Raw genomic sequence first — 27,315 nt, 5'->3', positions numbered from 1 at the left:
AAACTATATTTATATTAAGTGGGATAGGGATTATAATCCCGTTCCCATTCCCATTTATTTATTGAAGAAAAAATGTTTTCATTCACCCCTCCATTTCTATTGTAGAGTGGACATCTCTAATTTTTAGATCTCTAATTTTTACTCCAATTTTTTTAATATGGCTACCGTTGAAATCATCATCAAAATCTAAATATTTGAAATTTATCATCAAAATTTAAATATTTGAAATTTAGAATAGTTGATTTTGATCTATATGCTTATGAGAAAGTGTTTATTACTTAGTTATAAAATGTTATTTTATTAGTATTTTTAGAGTTTTTAAACTTTTAAAACTATCGGATTAAATTGCAACTATGGTCTCATTTTAAAATTGCATACAACTGTTGTGGTAACTAATAAAATTTGAACTCGTTGACAATTACATTACGTAGTGTACTTGATTGATGAACATTATTTAGACATGTCGGTGATTTATTACACCTATTTCTATCCTCAAGCAATCATATATGAATTGGCTTTACAATTTCATTACCATTTGTCTGATTCAGCCAAGTTTTGACATACCCACATGAAACTTGTCTCCCTACCTGCCTAATCATCATGCGCACATATATATATAATCTCTTATGCTGCTCAACACCAAAAATTATAGAAGGTAGTTGTCCTAATGTGGCTGTCCCTCAAGACTATAGGGTACAAATTCAAAATGGAACTACTAAAATCATCAAAAAGTCCGAAAAGGGTGTGGAAATCTCTCTATAATAGAGGGGTTTTAAAACTTTGAGGAAAAAAAAGTCCAAAAAAGGTGCGGAAATCTCTCCCTAACATTTTAAAGCCTAGAAAGGGTGTGGAAACCTCTTTCTAACATAGGAGTTTTAAAGCCCGAAAAAGGTGTGGAAACCTCTCTCGAACATAGGGGTTTTAAAGCCCGAAAAAAAAGAGGAAGCTGAAATAGAACAACATCCCCTAGCGATGGGCTTAGCTTCTTATACAAAATTTATCTACCCTCCTCTCAAAACCTAGGTAGCTGCACAACTAACTCACATAATTGGGGTATGAGAGGAATGTAAAGGTTAGATAAAGCAAGAGTAGATACAAAATGATTGAGATGGTTGGAAGGAGAACACACACACATATATATATATATCTAAAAGGATTGCATTGGAATGAGGTGTGTGGAGAATTACATTGTGTTGCTATGTAAAAGAAGAAGAGAGAAAGAAAGAAGTAGAATTGGTTGGGGTTGGGGTTGGGGTATGAGGATGAGAGTAGTTATGGCGATGCCGACATAGAAGCATGGAGATGCAAACCCTGATGATGTACAGCTTCCCTTTCTGCTGTCTTGCCGTTTCTTTCCACTTTGCAAATCTCTTTCCCATCATAATTTATCACTCCCTTTTCCCTTCTATCTTCCCAACAACCCAATTGCCTCCCATATTTATACATAATTCCTCCCTCTCTCTCTCTCTCTCTCTCTCTCCCTCTCTCTCTCTCCCTCTCTCTCTCTCCCTCTATATCTCTTTCTCTCTCTCTATATATATCTCTTTCTCTCTCTCTCTATATATATCTCTCTTATCTCTCTCTATATATATATCTCTCTTATCTCTCTCTATATATATATCTCTCTTACCTCTCTCTCTATATATATCTCTCTTATCTCTCTCTATATATATATCTCTCTTATCTCTCTCTCTATATATATCTCAATCTCTCTCTCTCTATATATATATCTCAATCTCTCTCTCTATATATATCTCTATCTCTCTCTATATATCTCTATATCTCTCTCTCTCTCTATATATCTCTCTCTCTATATATCTCTCTATATCTCTCTCTCTATATATCTCTCTCTATATATCTCTCTATATCTCTCTCTCTATATATATCTCTCTCTCTTGGTTATGATTTTCCTTAGTTTTTTGGTTTTGGAGGTGAGTGTTAGGTGTAGGGTATAACCTTTTGTGCAACATCACGTGGAATTTCCTTCTCTTTCTCTCTCTAAAGATTCAACCTAAACTTCGTTTTCAGATAAACCTTGCCTGCCATTAACAAAGTACACATAAAACTCCAACCTTATCTGTTTATCTCCAAACCTTTTTCCTTAACCCCACCATTTTTCTTATCTCCCAAGACTTTGCCTTTCTTCTCCGACCCACCGGTACCAAAATTTTACGTTCTAACTTTTTGTATGTATCGTAGGTTTTATTTGGATTTTTTTGGGTCGAGTTTCGTATACGTTAGCTTTTAGGTTTGTGTCTATCACGGTCTACTTTTTTGCTGAGATGAAGATTTATGGAGCGTAGTGTCACAATTGCACTCTGTTGAGACTCGTAACGCGATTGTATGGTACGTACTCTTGTCCTCGAGTAAATCAGCTAACTAAAAATTGGGTCACTGATGGCACGAGCGGCGTATGCTCAAGCCTTCAACCCCGTTCTTAAGAAAATGTTATGGTTAGATAAAGTCTTAGAAAAACGTTTGGAAATCAATTTAAGAAAGTAATGTTATAGGTTAGCAAGTAGCAAGCAACAATGATATCAACCGTGTATAACCCGAGATAGGAAGAATTGACAACTAGTAGCATCCTCTATAATATATATTTGGGGTATTTTAGCCTTAATGGGTATAAATATGATTTTGACGAATGAAATAATAAAGAACGGGCTAACGCGGAAACAAGTAGGGTATGGAACGGGCATGTGGCCACAGTTAATACGTCTTGGACAAGTATAACTGCGACATGTGGCTCCTACAAAATGAATAAAAAGAAGCTAGCCGAGTGTAACAACCGAAGCCCACTGTTAGCAAATATTGTCCGCTTTAATCCGTTACATATCGATGTCAGCCTCATAGTTTTAAAATGCGTCTACTAAGGGGAGGTTTTCATACCCTTATAATAAATAATTCGTTCCCTTCTCCAACCCATGTGGGATCTCAATCCATCCCTTGGAGGGTAGTGTCCTCGCTGGCACACCACATGGTGTCTGACTTTGATACCATTTGTAACAGCTCAATCCCACCACTAGTAGATATTGTCAATCTCACGTTCCCCTCTCCAATCGATGTGGGATCTCACATCGAGAAAGCTCGACGCCAACGCTTCAATCGTAGCTAATTTTTACACTCCTTATATCAATTATACATAAACTCGAAACTCGTAGGAAGATGCATACACACTAAACTTTATCGCTCGTCTTTCCTCTTCGATCGGCTCGTACTTTCTTTTTAAATTAACTTTACAAAAAAGAAAAAAAAAAAAAAAAAGAAGGTTAGAGGAAGATGCAAAGTGATGATCAAAGTGCTTAGAGAAGAGGCAAATGAAAGCACGTGAGGTGGTGACCCACGAGGCCCACTGCCGAGCCCACTGCCGGCCGATGCCTCCCGCAAGGGGCGACGGACAAGACCCCCTCGCTGTTTAGCTTTGATTATTGACATGCATGCATGTTAATTTGCCTGTTTCTTTCCCTCATTTTTTTGGCTTAATTAGCTAAGGCTGCTCATCCTTTGGCCCCGATTTCTACGGTTGCGGTGCGTTTTATTATTATCATTTTTTAGGTCTAAATCCTATTTTCGTGTCGTGTTCGTATCTCTAACTTATTTGACTTTGAAATCATGTTCGTATTAACGCAGATACTCGAACCTATTTTGTTGATTTGTTAATTTTTTTTTTTTTTAAGTTTTAGAGATTAAATCAAATTTTTTTTAATAAACTTTTAATTTATTTGATTTCTATTGATTTTGATGGGTAAACCAAAAATTGGTGACCCATTATGGGATTTAATGAGTTTATGCAACTCAAGTGGCGGTGGTGAGTGTGATTTATGGAATGATAAGTCATTTGCGTAACGGAACGGATCACCGAAGTGGGTGAAGTTTGTTAGGAACTACGACCCTCTATAATGATATGATATTGTCCAGTTTGAGCTCAATAATTCTCTTCTTGAACAAGCCCTCAAGCAACTTCCTCTTAATCGAGGCTCGACTTATTTTCTGGAGCCCTCGGTACACTGTTTGTTCGATACTCGACTTACTTCTGCGTCTTTAAGGCTCACAACTTTTTTGTTCTGACACTAAAGGATTCTATTGACATGACTCTGATACCATGTTAGGAACAACGACCCTCCACAATAGTATAATATTGTCTACTTTGAACATAAGCTCTTCTCTCGACATTCCTCAACAAAGTTTAAGTCAATTTAAGCATAGCTCAATAGATAAAACACTAATTACTAACTCGAAGGTCGATAACTCGATTATCAGTCCTCTCAAGAACATTATGGACCCACTTTTTTACTTGTAGATGAAGATTGATTGCATGGGGTTATAAAGTTAATAAGATAACAAGATATTTTTAACAATAAAGTTGGAAGAGATAGAGAGATTATAATTCCAAAGGTAAAAGTCCAAATTCATGCCACATGTTTCTCTCTAATATATAATTTAAAACGGGTTTTCTGAACGACTTTCTTTCAAATCATAGAACAGAGAGATTGAGATGTTCATTTCATCCACCCCGAACGGGACGGATAATCCCCATCTAAATGGAGAATGAAAGAGGTACTTGAGAGAGATATTTCTCTGTTACCCGAACAGGGTCGGGGACAAGGATTATATTTCCCGTCTTACCCCCAACCAAATCACTACCGTGCCTCACTTTTATATATAAATATAAATATATCTATATTATATTGAAAAATAAAAAATTATCTATTAAAATTTTTAAAAATAGGAAAAAATTTCTCGTAGGGAATCTCCACCCTAATCACTGTGAAAAATAAATGGGTTGAAATAGGAGGTAGGGACGGGGGCTGGGAAGACATGTACGTCCCCGCTCAATCCCATGAACATCTCTAGAAACAATATGGTTGTTTGACCGACTCTCTCTCAAATGATAGAGTAGAGAGACCGAAAGAATGCGGTTGAACGTTGTGTAGCTGATATTTCTCTCTCTCTCTCTCTCTCGTGACAAAAAATTAGAGAGACTGAACAGACGTGACTTGTAGTAAAAATAATCTCCCTCACAAATGAAACATAAGAGACTGAAACAACATGGTTAACGGGTCGTTTTTCACTCAACCATAAAAACGTAAAACATAAGAAAGATACTGAAACAACATGGTTAACGGGTCGTTTTTCACTCGACCGTAAAAACGTAAATCCGTTCTTACACCTATTTAAACGGTAGAAATGAGAGGTCGTTTTTATCTCTTCGTAATTGTCTTTGTTTTCCATAAGTTCCAAAAGTCTATCTGGTTTGGTTCAATAATGAAAAAGGAAGTAGTTGGAGGGTATGTTTCATAAAGACTTAACCAACTGAGGACATTACAGAAATATTATATACATAATCTAAGGGGCCAAAGTCTAATAAGCTAAAGTTTGTGGGGGGAAAAAGAAAACACAACCAGCTCAGGATGTGACTAACTGAAACACCACAATCACAAGTACCATTCCCACTTCTAATCAATAACCACACATACAAATCTCTCCCACGTGCCAAACACTCTTTGCCCACCACGTCGTACTCCTCCGATCCCGCGTTTTTGGCTAAGATTTCAAACTTGTTTTCCGAACATCATTCAATTATGAAACAAAAGTAAACAACGGCGTACACGAGCTGGGATGGATTAAATTGAATAAATCTCTTGGACCAATTCGAAATTTTGAGTTTGTGACCCGAACAACTCGAATACAGCTAACTGTTGGATGATGAAAGTCCCACATGGGCTAATTTAGGGAATGATCATGCGTTTATAAGTGAGGAATACTAACTCCATTGGTGTGGTGTGAGGCCTTTTGGAGAAGCCCAAAGTAAAGCCATGAAAGCTCATACTCAAAATGGACAATATCATAGCATCGTAGAGAGTCGTGTTCATTCTTAATCCTTTTAAAAGTTGAGTTGTAACTATGTTTTTCGGTAAAATTTGACATACCCTAACTTTTATGGTTTGAATTATGTAGTCTGATGACGTCGTTACAACTATTCTAAAATTAAATTTGGATAATTCAATATTAGAATATAAATTTATTTTAAATTTATGTTGAAAAATAAATTAATAGATAAAAATAGTATTTAAAAAATAAATAATTATCCAAGAAATTTAAAATATAATTTATTTTAGTGAGGTGGGATTATTAATGGGGTATGGAATAAAACAAGATTTTGAGTTGTGGGACATAATTTTTCTGTGTATTACACACAATTTGAGTTATCTCTAACTTAAATTATTTTTCTCTCTCTAGCGGTGGCAACCAAAATATTATAATAATTTTTATTTTTATTTATTTTAAAAATAATCCATAAAAAGAAAAAAAAAAAAAAGGAGAAAATATATTTAAACCAACTTAGTTTATATAATATCAATTAGGCTTCAATCATTAATTAACGAGTATATCCCGATATCATATCGAGTATAAAATAAGTATACTTTTCGAGTCTTCTTAACTCGTCAAAGATGATTGGTGAGATCCCACATCGGTTGGAGAGGGGAACGAGTATATCCCGATATCATCTCGAGCACAAAAATATTAATAAACTTTCAAAAGTAACGTTAAAAAGCGAGGAGATAATTTATCAGGTGTCGATAGATGGTTTTTGTCCATACATTGACCGTAAGATTTTATTTTAATTTTTTTTATATAGGTAAATGATGAATATTTTTTAAACTCAATATAAGCTGGTATATTTAATTTTTTTTTTAATAAAAATCATCTGTATTAATAAATATTTTTAAGTTTAAAAGTATTTTTGAGATTAGTTTGAAAGTGGGAGGGTATTATGGAAATTTTTTGAAAATTTAGGGACATTTTTGAGAAAAAATACAAATTTTATGGTAATTTTATTAATTTGGTTCTTTTTTTAATTTTATATTTTGGAGATAAATAGTATTTTATTTTTAATAGAAAAGGCCATATTTCTCAAAGAGAAAGCCCACTATTCTTATTGGGCCAAGCCCACTATTCTTATTGGTCCAAGCCCACTATTATTATTGGGCCAAGCCCACACTCCAAAGCCCAACCCATTACCCGCGAAAATTTTCTGAAGGAAAATTCGATGAATTGCAAATACAATTGTACTGCTTGTTATACGCAAAACTGAAGAACGACTTCTCTGGAAGACAAGAACAAGAGGAAGAGCGTCATCCAGAATTCTCGAGGTCGAGAGCTAAGCAATGTCCTGCTTGTTTTCGTGCTGTGCATCTCTCACATGCGGTCTCTGCTCCTCTGTCGCTTCCGGAATCTCCAGAAGCTCCGCTAGACTTGCTTATTGTGGCCTTTTCGGCATCTCCTTGGTCACTTCATGGATTCTCAGAGAGTTTGGAGCTCCTCTGATGGAGAAGATGTCATGTGAGTTTCATCACTTGCTTGAATTTTCGTTATTCTAGACGATTTCAATTGTTCATTCGTATATTCGATTTTCTTGGCGTTTTGTGCTAAATGTCTCGAGCGTCGTTATTGTTGTGGCGACAGATTGTGGTTTTGTTGCTTCTCGAGCTTAATTTTTGGTTTTTTCTGGCGTGTAATTTTAATTCCATGATTTAATCGATCGTGGTATGCTCGTCGGTATTGAATTACGTTATGTCGCTGTATTAATTTGGTTAAATGTGGCTACTCGTTGAATCGACCGAGGCCTCAGTCTAATTTTCCGAGGAACGGTGACTTGAGTCGGGCTGATTGGATACTAGAATTCATAATCATCATTATTACTTTTTTGTTGTACCTGAAGCTAGTTTATGCTTGCCAACTGGGGCGGGCGGTTTATTGAGTGTATCTGGGGTTTCTATACGTTGAAATGGAAGTTAATTGAAGTTTTGGTTAGTCTAACAGGCAAGTCTTCTCTAAATCTCAGGCTTTCAAAAAGGAAAAATATAAAAGGTCGTCTCCCAAGTTCAATTGTGTTGCATCTTATGAAAGTAATTAATAAATAATAGGCAGACTCCCTTGATTGGATTGAATAGGTTGTTCTCACTAAATAAAATTCTTGGAACGAATATTATTGCTTCTCTAGTTGATCCGTATAGGTGATATTGACTATTGTTTTCACTCTCCAAAGTTACTTCACACTCTAAATTTATCTTTTAAAATCCAATAGTTTAACGTTATTTGCAATTAACTAGCAAAACGAATACTACAAGATACATTAGGGGGGAGAATAAAAATCAGGAAGTTTGTCGATGTCGCGAGTTATTACTTGCAAGAGATGTTCTTGAATAAAACATTAGGGGAGAGCATAAAAATTTGATTCCTTTTAAGCCTTATTTGAGGCTATAATGTTTATGAAATGGTGTTTTCTGGAACCGTGATCCTTAAGTTACAAAGTAACTGGAAGCTTTAATTGTTTATCATATGATGGAAATGTCACTGGCTCAATAATAAAGATTAAGAGTGCTTCATTTTTCATTTTTTTTTTTAAATTTATAGATGTTGTCTTGTTTGTTAATAGGGATAAAAACTGAGGAACAACCAGAGGAATGGTTTCAAATGCAAGCAGTTCTTCGTGTGAGCTTAGGAAATTTCTTGTTTTTTGCTATATTTGCCCTCATAATGATTGGTGTAAAAGACCAAAACGACAGACGTGATGCATGGCATCATGGAGGATGGATGGCTAAGATGGTGATCTGGATTTTGCTAGTCGTCCTCATGTTTTTCCTTCCAAATGTTGTCTTCTCAATATATGGTGAGTTGTCACTTTTACTCTTCCTTCCTAAACCCGAATTTCTTGTCTATTTTTCTTTAAACAAGGTAATCGAAAGTTACTTTAAACCTTGGTAGGTACTTTGAGCTTGCAGGAAGGCTCATAGCAAGAAAGCTTCAAAGTACTACTCAATTAAGTACTTTAATCCCTTCCTCTTGAAAAAAGAAATTCATTTCTTCAATGGGAAACAAGAAACTTTACATTGAATATATATATGATAAGTATGAAAAGAGGAGGAAAACTCAGGAACCAAAGGAAGTTACCAAAAGAGAAACAAAAGGATACTGCTGGCATTGATAGAAAGATAACTATAGTTACAGAAAAACCTCCAAAAGAGTAGACCAATTAGAAGCCAAAAAACGCAGCTAGATGAGACCATGGAAAATTCCTCTCCAAATATTTAAGTACTTTTGGATGCTTTTAGACAATCAATAGTTATCGAGGAATTAATCAGCTTTCCATCCTTAAGGATAAACAATTCAGTTTATTAAGATTATCATTAAGAAAATTGTAATTGCATGTTTTGGAAATAGTGACTTCTCCTTTATACTTTGGCTGGTTTAGTTTACTCCCAAGTCATATTTTCCAATATTTATCTTCTTATCTCCCATAATTTCAGAGGAATAATTTTTTGTCTCTATAGATGTGGTAGAATCAAGTTGTGTGAACAAGATCAATCGAAAATGCTTCTGACATTAATCTATGGACCTTTGATTTGCTCGGGGCAGTTTGTCTAGTTGCCTCGCATTTCACCACAACTTGATATTTTTTGTTCATTTTAATGTGATTTCCTTTTATGCTTGTGCTATTGATTTTACACATCTGAAAAGGACAATTATTTAGAGTTAGGTGTATTTGTGTAACCTTCTCGTATTTGCAGGAGTTCTATCCATATTTGGGGCTGGGTTGTTTTTATTGGTTCAAGTGATTCTCTTACTTGACTTTACACACTCGTGGAATGACTCCTGGGTCGAGAAGGATGAACGGAAATGGTGAGTTCAAGTTTTACTTGCTGCCTCCCTAAGACAATACCATTTTTTCTCCAAATCTTGTTTGGTTGCTGATTAACTAATTGGTATGGATAGGTATATTGCTCTTCTTGTGGTATCAATTGGTTGCTACCTTGCAGCATTCGCTATCCCGGGACTTTTGTTTATTTGGTTCAATCCCTCGGGCCATGACTGTGGCCTCAATGTCTTCTTCCTAGTCATGACCATGATTCTTGCATTTGTATTTGCTGTAATTGCTTTGCACCCAGCGGTAAGTACTTTATGTTGTTATTGTTTCATAGTGCGTATTTGACTTAACTTCGTGATGTATCTCTTATATTATATCCAATCCTGTACATTTCCTATTCTGCATTCTTTGAATTCCAGCTGTGTTATTGAATTGAAGCTCTGTAACCCTTCTTCCTGTGGACATCCAATAAGTTTATACACCGTTAGTAAGTAGACTGAGATAGTTGAAACAATGCCAATTGCTAAAGGTGGGAAATGCTTGGGAAAAACTCCTTTTCCCTCTTAACGAGCGATCCATTTAAGAAAATCGTCTAATGCTTTATGTTTCGTTGCAGGAACAATAAGAATATATATATATATATATATATATATATATTGTTGAGGATTGTTAGGAGGGAGTCCCACATTGGCTAGGGAATGATCATAGGTTTATTATAAGTAAAGAATACATCTCCATTGGTATGAGGCCTTTTTGGGAAAGTCCAAAGCAAAGCCATGAGAGCTTATGCTCAAAGTGGACAATATCATATAATTGTGGAGATCCGTGATTCCTAACCTATATTGTCATGGGAATTTGCTAGATTCTATGTTATTTAAAATGAGATTGCATCTCTATTCTCTCTCCATAGATTTATTTATTTTTTATTTTTATTTTTTTATGGAAAATAATTAAGAGAGAAATTTTGGACCTGATTAATGTGGTTGGTTATTTTAAACAGGTAAATGGAAGTCTATTGCCTGCTTCTGTGATATCAGTTTATTGCGCATATGTGTGCTATACTGGTCTTTCTAGTGAACCACGTGACTACGTGTGCAATGGTCTTCATACAAAATCTAAAGCAGTCTCCGTTGGTACCCTTGTCCTTGGAATGCTCACAACAGTCCTCTCTGTTATTTATTCTGCCCTTCGTGCTGGATCTTCAACAACATTTCTTTCTCCCCCATCTTCACCAAGAGCAGGTGCGTATGCCTAAACTTGCAGAACACCTCCATTACTAAATAGTTTAATTACCAATTGTGCAATGTAAGGGAGAGGACTCAGAGTTCATTCGGAGAATATTTATTAATAACATTTTTTATGTTGTTAAGTTATAGGGTTGAGAGATTTAAACCTCTAACCTTATGGTCGAGGGTGTATGCCTCGATCCTGAGGTTGGATTTGAACCTCTAACCTTATGGTCGAGGGTGTATGCCTCGATCCTGAGGTTGGATTTGAACCTCTAACCTTATGGTCGAGGGTGTATGCCTCGATCCTCAGGTTGGATGTGAACCTCTAACCTTATGGTTGAGGGTGTATGCCTCGATCCTCTGGTTGGATTTGAACCTCTAACCTTATGGTCGAGGGTGTATGCCTCGATCCTCTGGTTGGATTTGAACCTCTAACCTTATGGTCGAGGGTGTATGCCTCGATCCTCTGGTTGGATTTGAACCTCTAACCTTATGGTCGAGGGTGTATGCCTCGATCCTCTGGTTGGATTTGAACCTCTAACCTTATGGTCGAGGGTGTATGCCTCGATCCTCTGGTTGGATTTGAAATCCAACCTCTAACCTTATGGTCGTGGGTGTATGCCTCAATCCTCAGGTTGACCATTTAGTAATATTATACATGAGTACAAATTATTTACTTTTCCAACTCGCGTCATTTTCTATGCATTAAAGTAGAATTTTAGTCAAGCACTGAGACGTTTTTTTCAAAATGTAGACGGAAAAAGACAGAAAAAGAGATGAAAAGATTTTGAACTCTGATTTTTTTAAGGAGGGAATGGTGTTCATGGCTGCATTATTGGCTTCTAATTTCTCATTGTTTGGCTAGGTGGGAGTAAACCTCTTCTTGAAGCGGAAGACTTGGAGGATGGAAAGAACAAAAAAACAGAGGGAGAGGGACAGCCTGTCAGTTACTCCTATACATTCTTCCACCTCATATTTGCTCTTGCAAGCATGTACTCAGCCATGCTACTTTCAGGCTGGACTAGCCTAAACGAGAGCTCGGACCTCATAGACGTTGGCTGGACGTCAGTTTGGGTACGTATTGGCACAGAGTGGGTCACTGCTGCTCTATATATTTGGTCACTCATCGCCCCTCTCCTTCTCCCCGATCGCGAGTTCTTTTAGGTCTGTCATTTCATTCGGAGTGTATATTTAGCATACCTAGTATATATTTCTACAACTCTAAGATGCTGGGAACAGGAAAAACATCAGCCTATTGGGTCTCTAAGAAAAAAAGTATAGCAAAAAAAAAAAAAAGTGTTGTATAGTTGAATCTTAAATTCTGTGTAGTTGTGGACTGTCCAGAAATATCCATACATTGTATTAAGTTTTTGTTTCTATTGTTTGTTTTGATCTTTTGGGCATCTTTTATTTGCTTCAAATTTTGTTTGTTTGTTTTTCTTTTTTTGGCATTTTATTGGTTTGAAATTATGTTATTAATTGTTAGTTGTATAATTTTATTGATATTTTGAAATTTTGGTTACCTTTGTAGCTACGTTTAGTTGGTTTAGTTTTACACGTTTTCTTCTAGTTGGTCATGAAGAAGTTCTTTATTAATTATCATTTTAAAAGTTCATGGTTTGATCTCTCATGTCTTAATGGTTGAACTATATATAAAAAAAAATATATTTTTATCACTAAAATATTTCAAATTTGAGTAATTATCTAACAAACTATTTAAATACAATTAATTTAGAAGGTTATTCTTAAAAGGTATGAATGGAACTTTTTATATATATATATATATATATATATATATATATATATATATATATATATATATATGTCAATTTCTTTGAGTTTCATTCTCGCGAACGTACTCTTCAAGCGAGATATTTAACCGGTTGGCTATAGCACTGCACGTGTCGATACACAGAGCGTCTAACATTCGTCATTTACGACTAAGATTATTGGAGTATTCTAATCTCATTTGCTCCCCTAACTTTCATCTCTCAGTGTTATTATCGGGCAACAGAGTGCTTTCATCGTTGGTGTTCTTTTCAATCTTTACGCATTTTATCCTTCCACTAGAAATTTCCTCTACCCCTACCGTACTCTGGGTTGGTAGTTTTTACTGCCTCTCCAAGCTTGAGTCCTCGGATTTGAGAGGCAACTTTTATTTTATATATTAATAATAATTCTAAATATAAAGTTTCATTTATGAAATTCCAAACAAACAATGTCCCAAGAAGTTTAAAGTTATCCATAAACACCATTAATTTTTTTAAAATTAAAATAAATACGTTCCCTCATTTTCGTTACCTTTCTTTTTATAGAATTATTAATTGATTTGCCAGAAACTCAACAGTCATTTAAACATAATTTCATCAACTTTACCGGAAAAACAAATAAATTAATTATATATATTAAAAAGAATATTGTGTTTCTTCCCTATTCTCAGCCACTCTCCTCCGTGGCGCGTGTTAAATCCTCAATCAGACGGCCCACAATCTCCGGTCCGTCACCACCACTTCGCTAATGTGCGCCATTCTTCATCTTCTTCTTCTTCTTCTTCTTCTTCTTCAATCTTCCTCTCTCTCTCGAATCCCCTTTTTACAGTCAGATCCCTTATTTTTCCCAAACTGTGAACTCCATTATTGCGAAGCTCTCATTGGGCTCTCTCTATAACATGCGCAATCTTCTGGTTCCGACCACCGCCATGCCTCCGTCCTCGATTCTCTCCTCATCGTCGTCAATTCCCAAATCCAAGACTTCTGCAAACCCTAACCCTAGCAATTCTCTTCTCTGTAAACATTCGCCATCGGCAACCCTTGACCTTCTTATTCTCATTCTTGTTCTCTTTTCTGGTACCTTTCTTGTAACGTCATATTTCTCCTACATTTTCAACTCTTTGTCGATTCTCTTATCGCATTCAGCCCCGCAGCTTCCTCAATTTCCGTTTCCGTTTATTGCTGGGTTTTTGTTGTTCTTTTGTGTGACTATTGGCGTGTTTGAGATTTGTTGTGGCGCCAGATCGAGGAAATGCGCGAAGCCGGGATGTAAAGGGTTGAAAAAAGCTATGGAGTTTGATCTGCAATTGCAAACGGAGGAGTGTGTGAAGAATGGGTCGAAGGAGATAGATAAATTGCCGTGGAAAGGTGGTAATGTGGCCAATCCGGATTATGAGTGCTTGAGGTCCGAGCTGAGGAAGATGGCACCACCCAATGGCCGGGCTGTTCTGCTCTTCCGGGCGCGCTGTGGCTGCCCCATCGCGAAGCTTGAAGGCTGGGGGACTAAGCGCGGGCGGCGGCATAAGAAGTAAGTTCATTATTTATTCGATACAGTGCCCATGAATCTTTTTTGGGGATTGTTTTTGTTTTCTCTGATCATTCAAAGGCTTGATCTCTTTCGCTCCTGTTTTGTAATTCTAGAATTGGGTCTGTTCTGCTGCAATTATCCCGACCTCCTTCTCCCTTGCAAAACCCCATAACTGAAAAGAAAATGATGAAGGAAAATGGTGCATCTGAATTTAGATAGCATTTATTGATGTCCCTGTGACATACATGAAGCTCTGGACGAACCTTAGTATTCAACTCATTTTGAAACTGGGGTGAAATTTCTTCCCCCTGTCTAATATTTCAGTTAAGATTATGGAAGAGGAAGACTATCTTCTTTCTGTTTGGTGAATCAAAATCTATTATACATCTTCCTTTTATACGTTGATTTTTCAACAAGAAAAAGTGTCGATCAGATCAATTTCCATTGACAGGAATCAGGATTTTTAAGTATTGCAGAGTCCCTCATAGTCATGCTCATAAATTCAAGTTCTGGACTGAATTGTTAAATGAAACTAATTCTGTAGCTAACCTTGCCTCCTGGACTCATTGTTGCAGAGTCCCTCATAGTCTTTACTTGCCCTGTTTTGTTTCTGAGCTCATATTTAAATTCATACCGTTCTCGGTCGGTATAGTACTACTATCTTCTGTTTCTTCCCCCTTTTTGACATCTATTGAGGATGGTGAAATTCAATTTATGTAAACTTACTTTCGAACTTGTTCTTCCTGGTGCAAATATTATTTTTAGGGAGATAGGTTCTTGTTTCATGTTTTGATCTAGAGAAGATGTTTAGTCGTTTTTTCCCCCATTTGATGCAAGTTCTCTTCACTCTTGGGTCCATTCTTCAAAGTTGGTTAATTATTTTTCAGTGGGAAGCTATGCAAGCAAGTTTCAGGGACTCGGTTAGCATACCGCAAGTAATTTGTTTCTGGTTAGCAACTATTGACTAGGTTGAAGCATTGATGTTCTGTTCTCCTAGCTTCTAACTAAATTTTATGTATGCATGGTGTTCAGCTCTAGTTGATGTTTAATTTACTTAATCTTGCGAGCTTTACCCAATTTCTTTTTGAGTCATGATTTACCTAATAGACCATATCTAATTGTTTTAATGAACCCTGGCATTGGTATATGATGCATTCTGGAACGTTATCATAGCTAAAAAAACCCAAGAGAACAGCCTAGGGGCGGGCTGGGCAGAGAAAACTCCTTCTCGAAAGGACCATAGAAGAAGAGGCTTCTTGTAACCGCCCAAGCCCACCGCTAGTAGATATTGTATTCTTTGGGCTTTCCCTTTCAGCCTTCCCCTCAAGGTTTTTAAAACGTGTCTGCTAGGAGAGGTTTCTACACTCTTATAAAGAATGTTCCGTTCTCCTCCCCCAACCGATGTGGATCTCACACTTCCAATTGCAAAACAAATCTATGTAGAGGCTCGAATTACAACAGAATTTTTTGTGAGAGCACCACCATGAGGAGGTGTGCTGTACATTACCGCACAAATATCTTAACAAACCTTTTTCCTTCAAATCTCTTAGGTTTCTCTCCTACCACACAATTCCACAAAACTTTAGTGTTGACTTTAAACCTCACCTTTCCAGGACTTCCAAAAGCTAATCACTTTATTAGGAAGTAGGAACGCGATTTGGATTATACTTGATCTACACAATGATGCTATAGCTTTATTTTGCTTCGACAAAAACCAAACGAAGATTGAATTTATTTGTGTCGATATGTTGCCAAATAATCAACCTCTTGACACAAAACAACTTGAACCAGACTCATTGGTTATTATGAACCTGTTCAACATGAGTGAGATTCATCAGAGGTTTTTCAATAAAAAAGATATACCCAATACTTGGTTAGCTTTTTTTTTCTATGAAAATGCTTAACAAGTCGAGTCTTGTCACGTAGTGTTTCAGCAATTTTATCGATGTTCTATATATGCATGTAGCCTTTCTTCCTGGGAAGCTAATTATGATCATCTAGTTGTGTGGCTAGCTTCATCCTATTTTACTTCACTGGTTTCAGTTTCACAAAAGATGTGGAAGCATGAAAACTGTAATATAACTTGCAGGTTCTATGGATTGGTAATTTTGTCCCAATTTCCTGTTGTACCCCCATGTGGGCAAATGGAATGGGAACCCAAATGTGTAACGGCACAAGCCCACCGCTAGTAGATATTGTCTTATTTGAGCTTTTCCTCAAAGTTTTAAAAACACGTCTGCTAGGGAAAGGTTAGTAGATTTGGTGGATTGTGAGATCCCACATCGGTTGGAGAGCAAAACGAAACATCCTTTATAAGGGTGTGGAAACCTCTCCATGGTAGACGCGTTTTATAACCTTGAGGGGAAGCCCGAAAGGAAAAGTCCAAAGAGGACAATATCTACTAGCGATGGACTTGAGCTATTACACAATGCTTCCCGATTCCTGGCCCACTACTTACTGGCGAGTAGTAAACAAACATATCAATTGGCTGTAGATTCTAGTGTCTGTCTCATCTCAGCTTTTGTACCGACTCTTTACATCGAGCTTGCATTGAGCTATATCAAACCTGAATCCATATCATTTTCGTACGAAGTTAAATCTGCTTCAAGTTCTTTGTTTCAGAATGCAAATAACAGGGATTTGTTCAAGTCGAGCATTCAAAATTTCAAACATGTTTGTTGACTTAGTTGGCAAGATTTTTAGAATTTGTTCCTGATGATATATATTGGCAAGATCTATAAGAACATAACTGAATATTCAAGTCCTTGAAAGTAAGATTGTCAAACTCTGATGGAGTGTGCCTAACATTTAGTCCTTAGAAAGGTTTTGGATTTCTATTTCTGATGAACTGAGGAAGCTGTATAGCACATCTTACATTTACTATGAAGATCACTTCATATTGTATCCTCATTATGTTAGGAAAAACATGTTTTCACTGATGAACAATCTCATGCACATCTCTGACCTTATGATTTGCTCAAGAAAATCCTCGTTTGATTTTTCGATCACATTAGTAATCTTCAATGCTGCCATTTTCCGCAGGGTTCTGGCAACACTGGATCTCAACGGGGGAGGAGATCATCACTGATCGTCGATAGCGACTTCGCTATCGAGAAGAACCTTCCAGATATCTTACTTTCTCTTCCCATCATTTTACTTAATTTTAGATGCTCTTTCTGAAACATATGGATGACTAGAGCTTTCTTTTATAAGAACATATACTATATAACACTGAATATTCATTGCCAGAAACAGGCTGCATTATCCTGGGAGATTCTTCCTCGCCCATGGAAATGGAAATATATACCGAACTTACTGCAAATAAAACCACAGACTATGATAGTTATATCTCCTGCTCCATCTTGTAAGTGTGATGGAACATTATTTTCTTTATTTTTCCCTTATATTTTCTCTCTTTGGATCTATTTAGTGTTTCTCTGCCCAGGTAGATGGGGTTGAAATAACACTAATATAGCTTTAGTTGTACGGTAATGAGTCGTTAAGAATCGAGGAATGTCTTTTCGTATATGTCGAACTTTTAATTCGTGTGGTAACTGGAAACGAACACAAGTTTTAATAGGTATTTTGTGATGTTCCATATTGGTTGGGGAGGAGAACTAAACCCCCTTTATAAGGTTGCGGAAACCTTCTTCTAACGGATGCGTTAAAGTCTTAAAGGGAAGCCCAAAAATGACAATATCTACCAACGGTAGACTTGGGCTAGAGTCGTTACAAATGGTATCAAAGTCAAACACCGGATAATGTGCTAGCCTTCTCGCTCTTCTCCAAAGGGGGTAGACACGAGGCGATGTGCCAGTTTTGAATACGTTTTTTCAATCCATTTTCATGAATACGTTTTTTCAATCCATTTTCATGACTACGTTCTTTCAATCCATTTTCATCCATACGTTTCTATGCTTTTGGAATTTGATCGAGGTGTTTTAGCCAACCCATGAGAGAGTGAGAATTCAAAATTATGAGAGTGAGAATTCAAAATTTTGACAATTTACGCGATGAACTATATTGAAATAAGTTTTTTATTTTTAGTTTTTTATAAATTACAATTCATCAATCAATCTTCTAAAATTTTACATCTCAAAATTTCACGTCTTGTCGTTCAAAATGATGAATCAACTTCAACCAATTAGGTTGTCTTCTCATTCTTCTTTTCCCTTCGGGCTCTCGCTCTTGCACTCTGTTTATCTCTCTCGCTGACTGATCGATCCTGCACGACGACGAGGAAGAGGGAATGAGAGAGACAAATATATATATATATATATCCATGGAGATCGGGATTTAAACAGAACTTGTTGAGTGATACTAGATGGTTTCCTCTCATGCCCGTTTTTGCGATACCGAAATTGTTCTCTCGACGTATTACGATTCCTCTTTCATTTACTTCGCTTTATCCCAAATGGGTTTCCACCTTCTCCACAATCGGACCTTCTTCACGGCCTCTCCACAATCTTACCTCATTCTTCAATGGCAGACCTTCAGGCAACTGCTTGGATTACGAGCTCTCCTTGGTCTCAGCCTTGAAGTACTGTGCATCCAGTTCAGCTATTTTTCAAGGGCAGCAAATCCATGCCACCGTCCTCAAATCTGGGTTTGATTCCAATACTTTCATCCTTAATAGCTTGATTAATATGTATGCCAAATGTGGACATATTGCCGATGCCAGATTGTTGTTTGATTCGTGTTCTGGCCTGGATTCTGTATCTTGTAACATCATGTTATCTGGGTATGTTAAACTTCGCCAATTGGAGAACGCACGCCAGCTGTTCGATAAAATGCCTGAAAGAGGATGCGTCTCTTACACCACCATGATTTTGGGTTTGGCACAGAATGATTGTTGGAGGGAAGCAATTGAGATTTTCAAGGATATGAGGTCTGCAGGTGTGGCCCCAAATGAAGTGACAATTGCAAGTGTCATGTCAGCATGTTCACATATTGGTGGGATTTGGAATTGCTTGATGCTCCATGCACTGGTAATAAAGCTACATTTCATTGGTCTTGTTCTTATTTCCACAAATTTGCTGCACATGTATTGTGTTTGTTCAAGTTTAAAAGATGCTAGGAGGTTATTCAATGAGATGCCAATGCGTAATACTGTTTCATGGAATGTGATGTTAAAAGGGTATGTAAAATCAGGCCTTGTTGATAAAGCAATAGAGTTGTTTGATAGGATTCCAGAACGAGATGTGATTTCTTGGGCTACAATGATTGATGGGTTTGTGCAAGTGAAACAATTAAGGGAAGCTTTGTCGATGTTTTCTGCAATGAGAAAGAGTGATCTTCACCCCAATGAAGTGATGATTGTTGATTTGCTTTCTGCTTGTGGGCAGTCAATTTCAATTGATGAGGGCAGGCAGCTCCATTCAATCATAGTGAAAACTGGTTTTGATTGTTATGATTTCATGCAAGCAACTCTCATTAGTTTCTATTCAGCTTGTGGAAGGATTGAGCTTGCTAATTTGCAGTACCAGGTGAGTGATAAGAGTCATCTCGCAACTTCAAATGCCCTTATTGTGGGCTTCATGAAGAACAGAATGATTGATCAAGCAAGGCAAATATTTGATGTGATGCCTGCAAAAGATGTGTTTTCATGGAGCACCATGATTTCTGGTTATGCACAGAATGAGTTACCTGATATGGCTTTAGAGCTTTTCCATGGAATGGTGGTCAGCGGTCTCGAGCCGAACGAGATCACCATGGTTAGTGTTTTCTCAGCCATTGCAGCTTCAGGTAAACTGGCAGAAGGAAGATGGGCGCATGAGTATGTTTGCAACAAAGCCATTCCTCTTAATGATAATTTGAGTGCTGCAGTCATTGACATGTATGCCAAATGTGGAAGCATCAGCACTGCCATGGATATGTTTTATCAGATCAGAGACAAGGCCTCCACAGTCTCACCGTGGAACGCCATCATATGTGGATTGGCGATGCACGGGCATGCGAATTTGTCTCTTGAAATCTTTTCCGACTTGCAAGGACGTAGTATCAAGCTCAACTCGATCACATTCCTCGGGGTCCTTGGTGCTTGTTGCCATGCTGGTTTGGTTGAGCTTGGGGAGAGATATTTCTGGAGCATGAAGAGTGTATATGGCGTAGAACCGAACATTAAGCATTATGGATGTCTAGTCGATCTGTTAGGCAGAGCTGCGCGATTAAGGGAAGCCGAGGAAACTATAAGAACCATGCCAATGAAGGCAGATGTTGTGATATGGGGCACATTATTGGCAGCATGTAGAACACATGGGGAAGTCGAAATAGGTGAAAGAGCTGCAGAGAATTTAGCTAGATTGGAACCGTCCCACGGGGCAGGTCGAGTCCTCCTGTCGAACTTATACGCCGATGCAGGGTTATGGGAGGATGCATCTTTGGTGAGGAAAGCAATGCAAAGTCAAAGGATGATAAGATCACCTGGGTGCAGTGGTGTTGTATGAAGAATTATGGACATGGGAAACCATGAAAACTTTGGTCAATTAACTATTTGCACCATTTGCTACGTCATCACGAGGCCATAAAGTCTTATCAAAAGAGGAAAAAAACGTGTTTAGAGTCAACACCTAGATATAGGGCCTTAGGACTCAAGAATTTGACTCCGAGTCTATGAACCATAGGTCCGGGTAAAGTTATAAAGCATTTGTTATAACCCGAATCTCTTTGTATTGATCTTCGAAATATGGGGGAAGGGGAAATGGACCAATTTACATTTGTTAATTTTCGTGCACAATGGAAGAACTCGTTACAAAGTTCTCTACTGATGGTTACAAGACTGACTTGAAAGAAAGCTATAGTACAACTAATTCTAACTCTTTAGAAATCAACCTAAAAGAATACAAAAATGGCTGAATAAACTCAAGCCTCACTTTCAATTATCAGTTCAGCGGCTGCACCGATGGTACCAACCCCACCAAGTCCAAGCAATGCAAGAGCAAGCTCTTCTTCATTCCATAGCTTGAGTCCATTACTCAATCGTTTCAATACTTCTACATCTACGTCAAGAACCCAGCTCGGTGTGCAACCAACCATTAGGCTCACGAACCTGGTCACGTAGGCACGCCATGTGGCCCAATCACAACCTAGTGATATTTTTCCATCAAGGGCACTTGCAAGAAACTCCATATGAACACCTAGGATTTTGGGACGCCTCTTTGATGCAGATGATGAAGAGTCAGTGCCCCAAGCAAAAGCCCCACATAACACTGCAAAGTAAGCTAATGCATATCCCCCAAGCATGGAAACTATCCCCTCTGAACATTCCTCTTGCTCGGACCTGTGAACTGAAATGAACCAAGAAGGCAATGTTTCTTTTATCACAGATTGAACCAGTACTAAACCGCCTGATAGCCATACTAATGAAGCTCCAAGGGAAGCTGCAAGCTTTACTTGAATCATTGCTGAAGATAGTGAAATCTGTCCATATCTTTCTCCGTTATTGGTTGTTCTCAGTTTCCCTGATCTCTCTTTTCGAGCACCATTACAAGCTATTTCTCGTACAGAATCCATCAGAAGAGAGAGGATTTCTTCAACCAATAGTGCGACGTCTCTAATTGATCGATAGACACGTAAGAAAAGAATTCCTGGAGCAACAGGAGAAATCCCACCACAGAAATGAGATCCAAATCCGTGGCCAAGAAGGGCCCCAACACCCCCATGATTTGAGAGGGGATTGGCAGTTAGGCCAAGGGTGGCAGTGAAGCAGCTTTTGAGAAGCTGAACCACAGCATCGCAATTCTGAAGGAAAACTGTACGAGATGCTGAAAAGACCAGGAAATCACTCCAACGTTTGGCTTTTTGAGTCCACAAGGAAGCAACAATTGGCATGCATGGCCAGGGGCAACCAGCTGCGAGAGACTCCAAGGCCGGGCCAGCCAAATTCAGGAAACGTTCGGATGCTCTGTCAATTTTGTAGGTTATAGTAAGGCTTACAAAGGCAGCTAAGGGCAGAGGAAGTGTAGCTGGAGAGCTTCCCCCTACAAAAATCACAGATAAAAAAGTCGTTATTAACCAATTTCGTTATGGGTTGATAGATTATGCATGAGGCTAATAAGGTTTTTCTTTCTGATTTGATTTGTTCATATTTTGATTGAACCTTTAATGGAGTGCATAAATTTCATGTCATTTCAGCCAATGAAAAAGAAGGTGCTTGATTGAACCGAAGCGGTGATTACAAACAACATGAAGCCCCTAACTTATCACTTGAACAATCAAACATAATCCATGTGAATGCTGTGTCGTTGGTTTGAAATGCATAATCAAACTTAAATATTTTCAATTAGAAGTTTACGGTGATTAGAATGACCAAACCTGCAGCCAGGCTAGGGACATCAACGCCAGTAGCAGCTAGGATTTTCTTGATCTGCTCTTCAACATTAGAAAGATTTGCTGCTGGGCTGGGCCAATCTGATCCATTCATAAAAACAGGTTTCCATAATCCCCGAGTTACTTCTGCAGAAAAGTAGCTCACTATGGTTGCTAAAGATGCTGGTAGAAAATCTGCTATATCTTTAAGTCCTGGAATGATTACACGAAAAGAAATAATTGATTAGATATAAAGTCTGTTCATTTCAAAATCAGGTATGAGAGCTTTATTTCAAATTCACTTCTTAATTACACAACTTAGGAGAAATCCAAAGTTCAGACAAGCTTCAACAAAATGTATTGCATAGCAGCTTAGATTTCTGGCGTGATTGTAGAAAACTGTAAATTTACAGTTTATGTGCTCCCTCGATAACATAAGAAGAAATATAAAAGATTACACAGCTCAATCATGAACAAGATATACAAAAATTACGTGAAATTCATCCAACCAGTATTCATACTGACCTGTAGCCAACTCACGAGGAGAAAGCTTTCCATGAGCACAGGCTGTTAGAGCAGCATCAATCACAAAAGGAACAGCTTCCATTATATCCCAGGCAGGCAATTTAGGTCTTAAAGAAGAATCTTCATTTCCAGGCCCAGAAGAACTACTGCTTCCAGAAGTAACTGAAGTTAAAGATTGATTTCCCCCATTAATTCTTCGGAACATCATGTTAAGAAGTCCATCAACAGTCTGATGAACTGGGTTGCCATGAACATGACCCGAGAGGGTTGACGCTATACATGCTTGATGTTGTCGATACCAGACTTTCAATTTAGGAAATGAGTCTACAAATATTGGTTGAGGGGAAGAGGAACTTGCCACAGCTGAAAGTCTCATTTTATTGCGATCTTTGTGGACATTTCCAGATACTAGATGGGAATTTCTCACTAATAGTAGATATTCTGGAGTAAGTTGAGATCCAACTGTAGGCGCATCACCCACTCCATGGTCTAGAGGAGGATGGTTAAATCTCCAAAGCTTTAAGAGAAGAGTAAACGCATTTGAAAACACGGCATGAGCAGAGATTTCTTCCCCTGTTGTTAAGGTCCAATTGAGGTTTGGCACACACGATCCGAAAACCTCGCAGATTGGCATCAGTGAACATGCAAGCTGTGGAACCTAGAACACATCAATGAAAGCCTAATAAAATTGATGGGTGGAGGTTGGAATCTCATTTTGAAAAAATTTAGAACAACAAAATAAAACTACATTAAAAAAAAAAAAAGTGGAGAATGGTTATGGATATTTATTTTAGGTGGAGATTTAAACATGCGATCTTAAGAGGAAGTGCAGATGCCTTACCCATTGGGCTAGACTCATGGACATTTATATTATATATTTTAAAATGGTTGATGGTGCATTTTAAAGTTTCTTAGCGAGTTAACATCAAGCCCCTTATCTTCCTAGAATCAAGCATGATCTCCTTATAATCAGTAACCAACCATAAACCTGGGTCTGTTCTCAATCAACAGTCAAAAACCAAGAGATTTTAACACCACACCACTGAACTTATCAGAATCCATGAACCATTCTTCTTGCTCCAAAATGATTGAAAAGTTCTCTAAGGGTTCCTTAGCCATGTAAGAAACCTGTTGGTTTTGACAAAGAAGATTTGTTCTTTTTTAAAAAAGAAAAAAAAATAGGAAAAACCTTTCAGGGATGACGCTTTCTTGGCAATAAAGCTTCTGGTATTTTAAGGTGCGTGAATCAGATGAGCATGTGGGAGGAATCCTCAAACAGAACTGGAAAGCCATTAAAATTTAATTGCAGTGTTCCAAGAATTTTTTCCATAATTTTGTAGAAAGTTGGTTCGATGGTGTTTCATGGAGGTTATTCCATGAAAATTGGCTCATAACTTAATTATATCCTCAACTCAAGCATAAACGGAGACTGCATAAGTCTAATCCCTAAAACCCTCATAGCTTGTGATATAGCACGTTCCAGGCCCACCAGGCACCGGTATTTATAGGATAAAATTCATCTTGCCTAAAACTACTATATTCAAGAACCAGGTAGTACTTAGCAAGAACAAGCAAATTGTGTATTCCGGTGATAGTTTAGTCGATTAATTGGTGGCTGATCAGAAGAGAGCCAAGAAGAAATGTTGGTCTTCAAGATAGATTTAGAGAAGACACACAACATGGTGGATTAGGAATTTCTCATGGCAGTATAAGAAATAAGAGGTTTAGGAAAAAGTATGGATTCATTGGATCTTCAGGTGCATCGCAAATACTAAACTCTCAAATCTTAGATAAAGTGTGAACCACCATTATGTCGCTCAAAGAGAATAGGTTCAAGCCACGGTGGTCATCTACCTAAGATTTAATATTCTACAAGGGGTGCAACTCAAATACTAAACTCTCAAATATAATATGCTGGGATGTCATTTCTTTTTTTTTCCCTTTCTTCATGTTAACATAGAACAAATATCTTTCCTAGCAACTTGCTTTCTTCTGTATAGGCTAGTGAAAGGACCTTTCTATAACACGTCTTGTTTTCTGGATCTGTTTTCTACTTGTTTACATCAATAAAATCATTTCTTATCCTTTTTTGTTAAAAAAAAGTATTCCTAACAACGGGAAGAACCTGATTTTTTCCAGAACAAGTACATCAAAGTAAATGGATCTAGTTCAATCAGTAACACAATAGTGTCTCAACATAAATATGAGGCTAGCAATGAAGAACGTACCAAACCATGTAGAGAAAAAATCTGAACACAATCAATAGATGCTATTCCAACAATAAGCACATTCAGCATTGGAGCATAGCCTATCAAATGACTTTCACATCCAGAGTAATCTTTGGGAACTGGAGGAGAAAGTAACCTAGTAATATAATGGACAGTATGTTCCTGCATAGTAGTAGATCATAATACCATTAAATATACTTGTCTGGTTAAAATAGAGGGAATGTGAAGAGACCGGAAAAAGAAAATTTATGTAGTATTATCTTTCAATGGTCACCTGAATATTCCAGCCTCGGATCAAGGAAGCCCCACAAAGAATGGTTGCTGCAGATATCTTCTCTTCATCTGATCCTTTTACTGCTATCTCAAATATTTTCTCCAGTTCAGCTAAGCTTCCATCAAACCCATGAGTTTAAAATTCAGACCTTTTGGTAAATTTACAATTAAAAAAAAAAAAAAAACAACGACTGAAGAACAGGCCATAAATAAACGAGAAGGGCTAATCTGAAAGTCATCCATATTTGATCAAATCAATATATGACGCATTCTCTCAATTACATTACTTTGCCAAATCCTATGCCAAACATTCTTTGAACGTCGTATGTTTGGGTCATGGCCACAATGGCAGAAAAACTGAATTACAGAGGACTAATGCTATCATACTGGGTGTGGGTGGGATCTTTGCATTGGGAGGAACCATAAGTTTTTTGAAGAAATCTAGTAACAAGTTCAGAGGTGAAGGATTTTATTTCCTTACAGTATAAAGTGGACCAAACATGGCCCATGGACCAGGGCAGACCCGAGAGCTGGGCTGCGGGCCCCCGAGGCAGAGAGAAAGGCCTCCCCCCGACTGGCCCTCAGGGCCAGGCTGAGGAGTGAGGCCGTCCACATAAAAAGGACATGTTCTTCAAGCTCGGTGTTAATTGAGCGGAGGCTATATCCCAATTTTCCATGATTTCAGCCAACACATTGTACGACCTTGACACACATGTCAGGAAGGGAAACATATAAATAGAGGGAACAAACTTTCATTAAGGTATGCAACCATTACCGTTACTCAACCTATTACTAATTCAATCCAATATTGTCTTAGGTATAGGAGTGTGTTGGGCATAGCACAACAAAGGCTCAAGTGATCTAGCATGCAGGTACCAACCAAACGACCTGCTCGGTCATCCATGCATTAGCAATCATTTTAGAAATACTTGTAATGATTGTCTTTTTATCAGTTGAAGGTTGCTTTCATTTTCACATTTGTAATCCCTTTGGGTGTTGTGAGTGAGCAATATCTTATTTACACATGTTCTTTGATGTGTTTTGTTTTTGTTTTTGTTTTTCTTGTATTGGAACAAACCAATTAATTAGAAGTATAATTAGGTTTATCACATTTATTCAAAGCAAAACCCAGTAACAGTTAAAAGCAAAACCAGTCTGAAGAGAAACAAATAAAGATTATAGAAGTATTCTATGCGTAATCTCCCCAGTGTGAATTCTCAAGTTATATATAATCATTTAATTTTGGTGGAGCTTCCTTCACAACAAGGAAACCAGCACAAACATTGAATGAAAAACCTGATGGCATTTCAAGTCTTTTGATATGAATTTTCAGACTTCCAATGTCCAAACAGAAAAGGAAAAAACCAAAAGGGCCAAAAGTAGGTTCATTCAACCATGTATACCTTGAAGCAGGAGTTGAAGTTAAGACCTTTATCATTATATGATTAAGTGGAGCCCCCTTCACGAAAGCTGACCAACCAGGTGCTTGGGGTGGTATACTTTGAGGCATTTGATTAATGCAACCGTTCACATAGCCTCGCCAAAAGTATGCAGATGTATCCAGGAGATTTCTTGCAATGCAAGCTTCAACTATCAAATGACGCATATTTCCAGCTGCTAAGGGCACAAAATAAAATTACATTCGGAAATAACAGAGCCCCAGGCCACTAGCTTCTCCTTTAAAGGACCAAATACTCGTATACTGAGAAAACACATATTCTTTGAGAAAAAGAAGCGTCAAAAGAATCCAATAATGTATGGGACACGCAATAAATAAAGGCTGGAAATCAAAAAAAAAAAAAAAAAA

General features: G+C 37.6%; 4 protein-coding genes across 5 annotated transcripts in view; 3 read left to right on the top strand and 1 right to left on the bottom strand.

Moving 5' to 3' along the window:
* The first annotated feature begins 7,076 nt into the window (after positions 1 to 7,076).
* On the top strand, positions 7,077 to 12,270 carry LOC111460400 (serine incorporator 3). The gene is made up of 6 exons (XM_023103648.1): positions 7,077 to 7,344; positions 8,441 to 8,674; positions 9,573 to 9,684; positions 9,778 to 9,952; positions 10,650 to 10,890; positions 11,744 to 12,270. The coding sequence occupies exons 1-6, from the start codon at positions 7,170 to 7,172 to the stop codon at positions 12,040 to 12,042; spliced, it is 1,236 nt and encodes a 411-aa protein (XP_022959416.1). The 5' UTR covers positions 7,077 to 7,169; the 3' UTR covers positions 12,043 to 12,270.
* Positions 12,271 to 13,304: 1,034 nt separating this feature from the next.
* Positions 13,305 to 17,758, top strand: LOC111460126 (uncharacterized protein At5g19025-like). Its single transcript, XM_023103236.1, has 2 exons — positions 13,305 to 14,175; positions 17,218 to 17,758. Exons 1-2 carry the CDS (start codon positions 13,547 to 13,549, stop codon positions 17,261 to 17,263), a joined length of 675 nt encoding a protein of 224 aa, XP_022959004.1. The 5' UTR covers positions 13,305 to 13,546; the 3' UTR covers positions 17,264 to 17,758.
* LOC111460125 (pentatricopeptide repeat-containing protein At5g19020, mitochondrial) lies at positions 17,463 to 20,898 on the top strand. Its single transcript, XM_023103235.1, has 2 exons — positions 17,463 to 17,539; positions 18,324 to 20,898. Exon 2 carries the CDS (start codon positions 18,513 to 18,515, stop codon positions 20,619 to 20,621), a length of 2,109 nt encoding a protein of 702 aa, XP_022959003.1. The 5' UTR covers positions 17,463 to 17,539; positions 18,324 to 18,512; the 3' UTR covers positions 20,622 to 20,898.
* The window catches only part of LOC111460123 (mediator of RNA polymerase II transcription subunit 33A), an 11,835-nt gene continuing 5,340 nt past the window's right edge, over positions 20,821 to 27,315 (bottom strand). The window contains exons 7-12 of one of the 2 annotated variants that reach the window (XM_023103233.1): positions 26,912 to 27,125; positions 25,510 to 25,624; positions 25,236 to 25,397; positions 23,008 to 23,665; positions 22,489 to 22,695; positions 20,821 to 22,154 (exon numbers count right to left, since the gene is read on the bottom strand). In XM_023103233.1, the coding sequence (XP_022959001.1) occupies positions 21,037 to 22,154; positions 22,489 to 22,695; positions 23,008 to 23,665; positions 25,236 to 25,397; positions 25,510 to 25,624; positions 26,912 to 27,125 (2,474 nt within the window). In that variant the 3' untranslated portion in view covers positions 20,821 to 21,036. The remainder of the gene's footprint in view (positions 22,155 to 22,488; positions 22,696 to 23,007; positions 23,666 to 25,235; positions 25,398 to 25,509; positions 25,625 to 26,911; positions 27,126 to 27,315) is intronic. The other variant, XM_023103234.1, reaches the window with a different exon arrangement.

Source organism: Cucurbita moschata, unplaced genomic scaffold, assembly GCF_002738365.1.
Source record: "Cucurbita moschata cultivar Rifu unplaced genomic scaffold, Cmos_1.0 Cmo_Scf00023, whole genome shotgun sequence".
NCBI classification, from domain to species: domain Eukaryota; kingdom Viridiplantae; phylum Streptophyta; class Magnoliopsida; order Cucurbitales; family Cucurbitaceae; genus Cucurbita; species Cucurbita moschata.
The sequence above is the reverse complement of the archived record's forward strand: the minus strand, read 5'-3'. Positions and strand labels throughout refer to the sequence as shown.

Excerpts from the sequence above, each read along its gene's own strand:
- LOC111460400 (XM_023103648.1), top strand. The coding sequence starts at position 7,170 with ATGTCCTGCTTGTTTTCGTGCTGTGCATCTCTCACATGCGGTCTCTGC. Across the intron at positions 7,345-8,440 it reads TCTGATGGAGAAGATGTCAT|GGATAAAAACTGAGGAACAA; the intron begins GTGAGTTTCATC and ends GTTTGTTAATAG. Across the intron at positions 10,891-11,743 it reads CCCATCTTCACCAAGAGCAG|GTGGGAGTAAACCTCTTCTT; the intron begins GTGCGTATGCCT and ends TTGTTTGGCTAG.
- LOC111460126 (XM_023103236.1), top strand. The coding sequence starts at position 13,547 with ATGCGCAATCTTCTGGTTCCGACCACCGCCATGCCTCCGTCCTCGATT. Across the intron at positions 14,176-17,217 it reads CGCGGGCGGCGGCATAAGAA|GGTTCTGGCAACACTGGATC; the intron begins GTAAGTTCATTA and ends CATTTTCCGCAG.
- LOC111460125 (XM_023103235.1), top strand. The coding sequence starts at position 18,513 with ATGCCCGTTTTTGCGATACCGAAATTGTTCTCTCGACGTATTACGATT.